The following is a 12,206-nucleotide window of genomic DNA, read 5'->3' on the forward strand; positions in this document are numbered from 1 at the left end:
TAAACACCCTGCAGAGCTGTGGTGAGGAACAGACATAATGCATGGAAAGCATGTAATATGGCACCTGGCTCTTAGTAGGAGCACCATACAAAAAGTATTTTAATGTAAAAATCATGCAACTTTTGAATAATTTTTTGTCAAGTGAAATGGCCAAAATTTCAAGTGAAATGGCTAGTAAGAGGCTTTTTAAAATGTTACCAATTCTCACAAGATACGTATTCAATATGTTCTCTATGTCTCCTGTGCTGTATGTTTCCACAAATGAACTTCATTTAAAGAGTACCTAAATTTAAAACTAAGAAATCAGTGTCAAATAGCCCATGTAAAAACTGGCCAAACTCTACACCTGTATCCTAAATATTCTGTTTAGTGACTTCTTTTAGGTTATATGTATTCAAGGGGAAAAATACTAATATTAATAAAAAACATGAATATTAACAATATTTTTAATTCTTCAAGAAAAGCGCCAGATAAATAACTCCAGGGACCAGAAGTAAATTAATTGTCTATAGTACCAGCTTAAAAAGTTTTTGTCCCTGATTATTACATATTTAAAATGCTCCAAAATAGAAAAATAATACTTTAACTGTTGAAAAAATAACCAGTGTTTGAACATTTAGAATGTACCATATTGAAAGGAGAGGCTTTTATTGATTTGTAACTAGAAGGTGCTTAACTGATCAAAATTACCAAGAGAGATTAAAAAACCCACTTAAGTTTGCCTTCTTGCATTTGAAAAAAACCAGAGCCAAAGGGGGTGCTCGTTATGTTGTTTACATGTTAAGTTTGTGCCCAGAATGTTCTATGACGTATTTTCTATGTGAATCATTAAGTCATTATTATCTAGCATAAAAATTGCACATGTAGGAATAAGTCAACAAGGATGGACATATTACTGCTGAAAGGAATTTGCCTCCACTGCTAAAAGTGGAAATCAGGTCTTTTCAGGGCTTTCTTTTATATATCTCACAGATAGTATTTCCTGTGTGTCAAAGGATACCAAGGTGCAATCTGATTTCAAATGGAAAGGTAAAATAGGATAACAGATGGAAGATTTAAGTCTAAACAATGCAGAGTCTGTGCAGAAAGAGTGATGCTTTAATTAAGATAAGGACTGGCTAAGAAGCAGACAGATATTGTAGAATATTATTGGCACCTTTTAAAATCAATTCTCTCTGAAAATTCTTCAAGCAGTCTGGAAACAGCATCTGTTTTCTGCCCAAAGTATATGAAATATAGCAAAACTTTAATGAGAAGACAATACAGTCCCTGTCCTGAAGAAACTTACCAATTAATTCTGTTTATGCTCTTAGAAGCAGCAGCCATTTTTACTACTGTGGCCCTTGCTCTTGGATTATAAATATTATGACAGAGATTTCTGAGGGGTTACTTGAATTTCTTCCCATGTCCACTGAATTAATTTTCATGCCTCATTGAGCCCATCGGCCATTTAATCATTCACTGTCCTATCAAAGGACTGGTACCCACTTTTCGTTTTGGAAATTATTTCATTCAGAAATCCTGTTTAGCAGACTGAATTTTCAAATATGAATATTTGATTTCAAAGAAGCAGGTAGTCAATAAATATTCACTCCTATCTCCATAGAATGGAGAATACGGTTTGAGATGCTTTTTTGTTTTTTGGTGGACTTTTATAACAAAACACAAATCATTAAAGCAAATCATGAGATATAATTTATGACTGTAATAAGCTCTTTATGTAAATGACACTATAAACCTCTTTGTACTTTTCTTAAGCTCTTTATACCATACTTAATGTCTATATGATTAGAGAAAAAATACGAAGATAAACAGAAAGACAAAAAATCTACTTCAGAGCAGAAACTAATTGTAGTAGCTACTATGTGTCTGCTTCATGTAAACACACTGATCCTGTTTCTTGAATGGCGACTCACTCTATTCCTTACAGCCTGGCTCCTCGCCTCCTGAAACCAGTGTGAGTGACCAGCAGTGATATTTAAAGTGCCAAATGCAATATCCATTCTTTTTCTTTACCTTCCATAATTTTCTATTGATGCTTTCTTCTCTATTGGTGTCTAGGACTCAGTATTTTCCTGTTTTCTTTCTTTTTGGATGCTCTCTCTTTCTCTGATCACTTCTCTGATTCCTCTTCTTCATTCTACACCATAAACCCAGGTGCACTCTAAGATCTATCCTTGGCCCGGTTCTCTTCCTGCTCTGGTAATCTTGCAGCTTCATTTAACCTCTCCATGTGCGTAAATTAGTCTCAAATTTCCAACAGCCAGCTAGAGAGGTATCTTAGATTTCCTATCTAAAACCCCTGAGATTTCCTACTAGAACTTCAAATTGAATATATATGTAATTTCCCCTGTTTCACGCCTACTACTTCTGTGGTTTCTATCCCTGTTAAGAATCTCGTCATCCCCCTAGTCACTCACAAACCCCCACAATTCTCTGTAATATTTGTTCCCTCCTTCCTTCCTACAAACTGAAAAATTTGCCAAGTTCTACCAGTTCAACCTTACTATTTCTCATATCCATCTTCTTCTCTATTCTTACTTGCATGATTACCTTCATTCAGAGTCTCATTCTTTCTTATTACAATGGCTTTTTTTTTTTTTTTTGAGAAGGAATTTTGCTCTTGTCTCCCAGGCTGGAGTGCAATGGCATAATCTTGGCTTACGGCAACCTCCACCTCTCTGATTCAAGCGATTCTCCTGCCTCAGCCTCTTTAGTAGTTGGAATTACAGGTGCCCACCACCATGCCTGGCTAATTTTTGTATTTTTAGTAGAGATGGGGTTTCAGCATGTTGGCCAGGCTGGTCTCGAACTCCTGACCTTGGGTGATCCGCCTACCTCGGCCTCCTAAAGTGTTGGGATTACAAGTGTGAGCCACCGCACCCAGTCTACAATGGCTTCTTAATTGACTGGCTTTCAGTAGGCTTTCTTCACCTTTTTTTTAAAGACAAGGTCTTTCTCTGTCACCCAGGCTGGAGGGCAGTGATGTGAACATAGCTCACTGCAGCCTCGAACTCCTGGGCTCAAGCAATCCTCTTACCTCGGCCTCCCAAGTAGCTGGGACTACAGACGTGAGCCACCATGCCTGGATGCAACTCGTCTTAGTCTGCTAAGTTAATTCCACTGAAAACACCCTGCTCAAAACTTTCAGTGGCTCTCCAATGATTACTGTAAACTTTAAATTTTCACACAGGCATTTGAGGTATTCACAAACTGGTTCTAATTATTGTTTAATCTTTTTGTTTATTGTTCACATGTTTCTTTCATGTCTTTTTCTAGTTAAATGGTTTTATTCCACACATTCCTGGTTCTGTTCCACCTCTATGTCTTTTTGTTCATGTGTCCTTTTCCCCATGCTACTTCTTATCTTCTTATCTGCTCTTGCTCAATGTCTATTTTTAACCTTTCTATTCTTCAAACTACATACCAACATAAATGCATTTCACACAGAAAGTTTGACAATTCTATCAGCTGGATTCAATTTTTAAAAATTCTTTGCAAGAACACAGAATGTCTCTTTTTGGTACAGAGATATCCCTAATGTTATATCCTTATATTGCAAACTCCCTGAGGGTAAAAATCTCTCCAATCATTCAACATATTTTTACTTTCTACTCTTGATAGTCACACGTGGCTGTTGAGCATTAGAAATGGTTTATGCAAATTAAAATGTGTGATACATGTGAAATACACACTGATTTTCAAAAAGAATAAAAAAGTAAAACACCTAATTAATAACTTTTATTCTTTTAAGCCATTAAATAGTATTTGGATATACTGGGTCAAATGAATTATGTTATCAATTTCACCTGTTTCTCTTCATCCTTTTTAATACTGTGATTACTAGAAAATTTAAAATTACTCAAAAAATAAAAATAAATAAAATTACTCACACATGGGTCATATTATATTTCTATTGGACAGTGCTGCTCAACAGTCTGTGCAGGTAGTGGGGATATGGAGGTAAAACAAAGGGCTAGTTTCTTCAAGGAACTCACATCTGCTCTATCGGGATGTATATTAAAGTGACCAGCACAGTGCCTTACTCTAGTGGTTAATGCCTCAATTTCACGACCAAATCTGGAACTGCAAGTGTGTAGCCTAGTCAGCAAGAGCTACTGATTGGACAAAAATTAGTTATGTTAAAAATTCTAGAAACCTCAAAGGCAGAAATTTGTGGGGGAGTTGTGGGAAGTGGCAAGACTTTCTTCACTTTTGATTAGAGTTTTGCATGCATGATAACAAATGTCAGGGTAACACTCTCAAGACTAGGTAATAACATCATCATATAAACACCCAACACTTTGGGGAAAACAGACCACCTCAGATCTATCAATAGACACTGCTGATATTACTGTGCATCCTGGAATCATGAAGCTGGGGACCCGGAGTAGCAGTGTATGCTGACAGGGTTTCTGTTTCTACATTTATTGTTATTTCTCCACTGGTGAGTACTGCAGAGACTTCTTATGGCCACGATTCAAACCTTAACACCTGAGTCAACTAGAATTAAATAACATGCAGAATTTGGGCTCAATTCATTTGTCTCATGGAGGTGAAATAACTTAAAATCGAAAGGTAAAGAAAAGAAAATAGATGTTTTTCTCTTTCATACCCAGTGCGTCATGAAGATACTGTTGTCCCACCAACTTGAGGTATTCCTCAATGGATTTGGTGGCAATAGTGTTCTCTCTGAAGATCAAGACATCATGTTCTCCACAACGATCCACCTCAGACATCACCAAGTCAGTCAGAAAATCCTGGTAGAATAATGTTCAATAAGGCAGAAAGCAACTGAATAAATAATATACATTAGAAGAGACTGCTGAAATATCAGACATCCTGGAAATGCTGCTTTAAAACTAAAGCTATCAGATTCATCTGAAAGGAAAAAAAGCAATCAGGATAAAATCTTAGGTGTTACTACCCCTACATTTAAAATTTCCTCAAAGATTTTCCATTGCACTTTTGATAAAGGCCATAATTCTGAATGTAGTCTACAAGTCCCTATATTTTCTGGTTTCTGTCTACCTTTCAAGACTTGTACCTTTTCTTTTTAGGTCCTTTAATACACCAAGCCCTTTCTAACACACACAATGTTCTCTATTTACCACAAAGCCTTTTTTTTCCCCCCCAAATACTGTTTTCAGTTCTGCTCTGCTCCCACCCTTGCTTTCACTCCTACTATCATGTAGCTCATTCCTGGGATCCTTTGGATTTTAATTCACACATCATTTCCTCAGTGAAGGCGTCCCTGACCAACAATGCCCCTGAACTCCATTAGTGAGCTGCACTTGCTCCATTTCATAGTATCATCTCTCTTTTTATCCTCTGCAGTTCTCACTGTAATCTTATTTATTTCTGTAATTACTTGATTAATATTTATTTTCCCCAGAAAACCAGTTTCTGTTTTTGTTTACCACCATATCTCCAGTACCTAACAGCTTCTGGCATAGATTAGGTGTTCAATATATAATAGCTACAAATTGGTCCACAGTGTCAATGTAGAGTCTACTGAACTCATCACTTGAAGTCACTGTCTAGGCTATCTTTCTGTCTGCCCGCCCATCCATCCAACCAGAAGGACAGCATAAGGGGAAATAAAGGTGCAAAGAAACAGCTGCTTCATTCCTCAACAGTCTTAAAGAACTTCTTGTAAAGCTCAATATTGGTTGTTCAGTTTGAAATGTGATAACATCGTATATTTTGAATGCTATATAATTATTGGATATTTCAAGGGCTGCAAATGCCAAAATAGGAAGAATATGCTGATTTACTTTTACTTTAAAATTAAGCATTTTAAACGTCAATGGGACTTACTCTGGGGCAGTTTGACAGTATAACAGAGTTGTAGACTTAGGAATCACTATTAAACTTAATGCTAAGAGACAGGAGGAAACTCTTGGGGGTAACGGTAACATTCTGTATCTTGATCATAGTGGTGGTTTCAATGGGTGCAAAATCAGTCAAAGCTTACTGAACTTTTCCACTTTAAATGGGTGTTTATTCTACCTAAAGTGTATGTAAATCAATATTGTTATTTAAAAAAGCCTTACATATATTCTGAACCTTGAGCAACTGAAAAGTAGAAACATATCCATACAATTCAAAATTTCAGTGACACCTCGCTCCAAACTCGTAAGCTTTTTAAATGACAGAATGCCCAAGATTATCATTAGGAGATTGAAACACAAAAGTTATAATCCATAGAAGCCAGAAAAGAGACTAAATATTGAATATATTGATATATTCTGACATATCAAGAAATAGTAATAGTACTTTATTTTGTTTGGTTCTAAATACATTATTCTAGCTGTGAATTTCTTTGGATCTGAGATGTAATTTTATCATGATCAGTTTGCATACAGCATAATGGTAACTCTTCCTAGTTAAGTGAATATTCTTCATAGGTCAAAGACTCTCTCAACTGATTTTTGTTCTTCCTATAACCAGCATATTTCTCCTTTAAAAAAAAATATTCCCGAGTTTTTACTTCTATCCAACGTGAAGTAAGATAAGTGTATCATGAAACAGCTACCAATTGTATAATATCCCTTGGATTTTTATTCTAAATACAGATTTTAATCCCACAAAGACTCTTGCTAATACCCAATATGCTTCTGGAATACCTCCTTCTGTGTCTAGAGGATAGCGCCATCAGTTAATCTTAAACAAAATACAGTGAGGAAGAAAACCACCATACAACACTCTAGAACTAAATTAAAGGTAAGGAACCCTGAACATGCTGTAGGGTTATCATGCCAATTCTACTATTTATTTTGTCAGACAAGAAAGAGCTGGCTGTGTTATCTATGTTTCACGCAAATGGACTTTAAGTATTTGTTGGTCTCTCCATTTTACTTGTTTAGTTTTCTAATCTTTGTCTTTTCTGGATCTAATAGGTTTTCTTCTTAATTCTTCTTGTTTTTACCAATAGTAAAGCACATTTCTCTAATTTGGGTTTCTACAGTATCCATTATTTTGGTTTATGAAAGGTAGGGAAGAGATTTCAGGTACTGCAATCCCCCTTTTTTACTTACCTTGGCTCTGCCAGTACTTTGAAGAATGTGCACTAAGGCACAAGCCAACTCCTCTTTATTTCTCACACTAATTACTGGCTCAAGGACAGAACACAGCATGGTGTAGTTGCTGGTGACAAATTCTGCAAATTCTTTATATTGCTCCATAGGCAGAATGGTGATAGTTTGGAAACGTGATTTAATCCGAATAGAAGGTCCTCCTGTCTTTCCTTTGTTGGGTGTAGGTGTACTCACCGGATACCACTTTTCTACAAATTGGCGACCAGTCACACTGGCAGTGGGGATGTTGACTAGCCCTACATAATTATTCTTGTCTTTTTTTTTCTTTTTTTCCACATCCTTGTAAATGTGAACTGTGATACTATGAAGAGGTGGAAGGCTGAAGAATTCAAAATGTTCGCCCCAGAAAATATTGTCTGCTTTGGTCTTGCTGGTTGTACGAGCAAAGAGGGTATCATCAAGGCACAGTTCGCAGAAATATTTCTTTTTAGGGGCAAGGTCCTTGGCTTCAATGATCCATAAACGAAGAACATTTTCAGCTCGCCTGCAATTGTCCTATAAAGAAGCAACAAAGTTGAATTTCAGAGCTGACATTGCAGAAAAACACCATTTTTTTCTTAAGTTGGCAATGTTCATTAGGTACTCTATTAAGGGGAGTCAACAAATAATGAAAGGGATTGCTATCTCATTGCTTAGGTTAACGGCAAGCTCTAAACAAGAATGCATTAGAATCTTGAAGAATTACATATAGTTCATTCTATATATTAGTTCATTACATATAGTTCATTCTATTTTATTTACTTGGGTTAAGAAAATATCATTTTGTAATGGTAAGTTTTCATATAACCAGCCTAATTTCTGCAAATAAAAGAGATAAATTGTTAAGAAGCTCGTATTCTAGTCCGTCTTCTATCATGTACTAGCTTCTGACATGGCCAATTCACCTAACTTTTCAGAGTCCTTTTATCCATGCTGGTAGAACCATGGCAATAATATTTGCCAATAATATCTGCAGTAAGACTATTTTTAGCTTAAAATGATAATAAAGTTTGGATATTTGTCCCTGTCCAAATTTTATGTTGAATTGTAATCCCCAATGCTAGAGGTGGGGCTTGGTGGGAGGTGTTTGGATCATGGGGGCAGTTTCCTCATGGCTTGGTGCCATCTTCCTGATACTGAGTTCCTGTGAGATCCGGTGGTTTAAAAGTGTGTGGCACCTTCCCCCCAAATCACTCACATACACATTGTCTCTCTCGCCTTGCTCTTGCTTTCACCATGTGATATGCCTGCTCTCCGTCTGCCTTCTGCCATGACTGTAAGCTTCCTGATGATTTCCTAGAGGCTGAGCAGATGACAGCACCATGCTTCCTATAAAGCCGGCAGAACTGTGAGCCAATTAAACTGCTTTTCTTGATAAATTACTCAGTCTCAGATATTTCTTTATAGCAATACAATAATGGCTTACTACAAATGGCGTAACATATAAATGTGCTTTAAAACTCTCAAGCTGCAGACAAATTAATGTATTACTACCACACTTACCTGCTATTAACTAACTGCTTACAAAGTTATACATTTTTTTGATACTTGAAGCTACTATTACCTTATTAGGTTGAACTGTCCTGCGAAGGTTTTCCATCCACTTATCTCTCTCAGAAGCGGAGTTACAGCTGAAGCATTTACTTCCACTTAAGTAGGTAACCTTCAACATAAAAATTAGACATAAGAAAAAGAAAACACTGGGGGAGCGGAGCAAGATGGCCGAATAGGAACAGCTCCAGTCTCCAACTCCCAGCGCCAGCGACACAGAAGACCGGTGATTTCTGCATTTTCAACTGAGGTACTGGGTTCATCTCACTGGGGAGTGCCAGACGATCGGTGCTGGTCAGCTGCTGCAGCCCGACCAGCGAGAGCTGAAGCAGGGCGAGGCATTGCCTCACCTGGAAAGCGCAAGGGGGAAGGGAATCCCTTTTCCTAGCCAGGGGAACTGAGACACACAACACCTGGAAAATCGGGTAACTCCCACCCCAAAACTGCGCTTTAAGCAAACAGGCACACCAGGAGATCATATCCCACACCTGGCCGGGAGGGTCCCACACCCACGGAGCCTCCCTCATTGCTAGCACAGCAGTCTGTGATCTACCGGCAAGGCAGCAGCGAGGCTGGGGGAGGGGCGCCCGCCATTGCTGAGGCTTAAGTAGGTAAACAAAGCTGCTGGGAAGCTCGAACTGGGTGGAGCTCACAGCAGCTCAAGGAAACCTGCCTGTCTCTGTAGACTCCACCTCTGGGGACAGGGCACAGTAAACAATAACAAACGCAGCAGCTCTGCAGACGCAAACGACTCTGTCTGACAGCTTTGAAGAGAGCAGTGGATCTCCCAACACGGAGGTTGAGATCTGAGAAGGGACAGACTCCCTGCTCAAGTGGGTCCCTGACCCCTGAGTAGCCTAACTGGGAGACATCCCCCACTAGGGGCAGTCTGACACCCCACACCTCACAGGGTGGAGTACACCCCTGAGAGGAAGCTTCCAAAGCAAGAATCAGACAGGTACACTCGCTGTTCAGAAATATTCTATCTTCTGCAGCCTCTGCTGCTGATACCCAGGCAAACAGGGTCTGGAGTGGACCTCAAGCAATCTCCTACAGCTACAACCTACAGCTGAGGATCCTGACTGTTAGAAGGAAAGCTATCAAACAGGAAGGACACCTACACCAAAACCCCATCAGTACATCACCATCATCAAAGACCAGAGGCAGATAAAACCACAAAGATGGGGAAAAAGCAGGGCAGAAAAGCTGGAAATTCAAAAAATAAGAGCGCATCTCCCCCGGCAAAGGAGCGCAGCTCATCGCCAGCAACAGATCAAAGCTGGACGGAGAATGACTTTGACGACATGAGAGAAGAAGGCTTCAGTCCATCAAATTTCTCAGAGCTAAAGGAGGAATTACGTACCCAGCGCAAAGAAACTAAAAATCTTGAAAAAAAAGTGGAAGAATTGATGACTAGAGTAATTAATGCAGAGAAGCTCACAAACGAAATGAAAGAGACGAAAACCATGGCACGAGAAATACGTGACAAATGCACAAGCTTCAGTAACCGACTCGATCAACTGGAAGAAAGAATGTCAGCGATGGAGGATCAAATGAATGAAATGAAGTGAGAAGAGAAACCAAAAGAAAAAAGAAGAAAAAGAAATGAACAAAGCCTGCAAGAAGTATGGGATTATGTAAAAAGACCAAATCTACATCTGATTGGGGTGCCTGAAAGTGACGGGGAAAATGGAACCAAGTTGGAAAACACTCTTCAGGATATCATCCAGGAGAACTTCCCCAACCTAGTAGGGCAGGCCAACATTCAAATCCAGGAAATACAGAGAACGCCACAAAGATACTCCTCGAGAAGAGCAACTCCAAGACACATAATTGCCAGATTCACCAAAGTTGAAATGAAGGAAAAAATCTTAAGGGCAGCCAGAGAGAAAGGTCGGGTTACCCACAAAGGGAAGCCCATCAGACTAACAGCAGATCTCTCGGCAGAAACTCTTCAAGCCAGAAGAGAGTGGGGGCCAATATTCAACATTCTTAAAGAAAAGAATTTTCAACCCAGAATTTTATATCCAGCCAAACTAAGTTTCATAAGTGAAGGAGAAATAAAATCCTTTACAGATAAGCAAATGCTTAGAGATTTTGTCACCACTAGGCCTGCCTTACAAGAGACCCTGAAGGAAGCACTAAACATGGAAAGGAACAACCGGTACCAGCCATTGCAAAAACATGCCAAAATGTAAAGACCATCAAGGCTAGGAAGAAACTGCATCAACTAACGAGCAAAATAACCAGTTAATATCATAATGGCAGGATCAAGTTCACACATAACAATCTTAACCTTAAATGTAAATGGACTAAATGCTCCAATTAAAAGACACAGACTGGCAAACTGGATAAAGAGTAAAGATCCATCAGTCTGCTGTGTTCAGGAGACCCATCTCACACGCAGAGACATACATAGGCTCAAAATAAAGGGATGGAGGAAGATTTACCAAGCAAATGGAGAACAAAAAAAAGCGGGGGTTGCAATACTAGTCTCTGATAAAACAGACTTTAAACCATCAAAGATCAAAAGAGACAAAGAAGGACATTACATAATGGTAAAAGGATCAATTCAACAGGAAGAGCTAACTATCCTAAATATATATGCACCCAATACAGGAGCACCCAGATTCATAAAGCAAGTCCTTAGAGACTTACAAAGAGACTTAGACTCCCATACAATAATAATGGGAGACTTCAACACTCCACTGTCAACATTAGACAGATCAACGAGACAGAAAGTTAACAAGGATATCCAGGAATTGAACTCATCTCTGCAGCAAGCAGACCTAATAGACATCTATAGAACTCTCCACCCCAAATCAACAGAATATACATTCTTCTCAGCACCACATCGTACTTACTCCAAAATTGACCACGTAATTGGAAGTAAAGCACTCCTCAGCAAATGTACAAGAACAGAAATTATAACAAACTGTCTCTCAGACCACAGTGCAATCAAATTAGAACTCAGGACTAAGAAACTCAATCAAAACCGCTCAACTACATGGAAACTGAACAACCTGCTCCTGAATGACTACTGGGTACATAACGAAATGAAGGCAGAAATAAAGATGTTCTTTGAAACCAATGAGAACAAAGATACAACATACCAGAATCTCTGGGACACATTTAAAGCAGTGTGTAGAGGGAAATTTATAGCACTAAATGCCCACAAGAGAAAGCAGGAAAGATCTAAAATTGACACTCTAACATCGCAATTAAAAGAACTAGAGAAGCAAGAGCAAACACATTTGAAAGCTAGCAGAAGGCAAGAAATAACTAAGATCAGAGCAGAACTGAAGGAGATAGAGACACAAAAAACCCTCCAAAAAATCAATGAATCCAGGAGTTGGTTTTTTGAAAAGATCAACAAAATTGACAGACCACTAGCAAGACTAATAAAGAAGAAAAGAGAGAAGAATCAAATCGACGCAATTAAAAATGATAAAGGGGATATCACCACCGACCCCACAGAAATACAAACTACCATCAGAGAATACTATAAACACCTCTATGCAAATAAACTGGAAAATCTAGAAGAAACGGATAATTTCCTGGACACTTACACTCTTC

The 12,206-nt window shown here is 38.6% G+C and overlaps 1 protein-coding gene across 5 annotated transcripts in view; it reads right to left on the reverse strand.

Moving 5' to 3' along the window:
- The window catches only part of RASAL2 (RAS protein activator like 2), a 398,007-nt gene that overhangs the window by 30,612 nt on the left and 355,189 nt on the right, over positions 1 to 12,206 (reverse strand). For all 5 annotated transcript variants that reach the window (XM_073011743.1, XM_073011742.1, XM_073011741.1 and 2 more), the window contains 3 exons: positions 8,644 to 8,742; positions 7,041 to 7,595; positions 4,616 to 4,760 (listed from right to left, as the gene is read on the reverse strand). In XM_073011743.1, coding sequence (XP_072867844.1) covers positions 4,616 to 4,760; positions 7,041 to 7,595; positions 8,644 to 8,742 — 799 coding nt within the window. The remainder of the gene's footprint in view (positions 1 to 4,615; positions 4,761 to 7,040; positions 7,596 to 8,643; positions 8,743 to 12,206) is intronic.

The sequence above is a fragment of the Chlorocebus sabaeus genome, chromosome 25 (genome assembly GCF_047675955.1).
Source record: "Chlorocebus sabaeus isolate Y175 chromosome 25, mChlSab1.0.hap1, whole genome shotgun sequence".
Classification (NCBI taxonomy): Eukaryota; Metazoa; Chordata; class Mammalia; order Primates; family Cercopithecidae; genus Chlorocebus; species Chlorocebus sabaeus.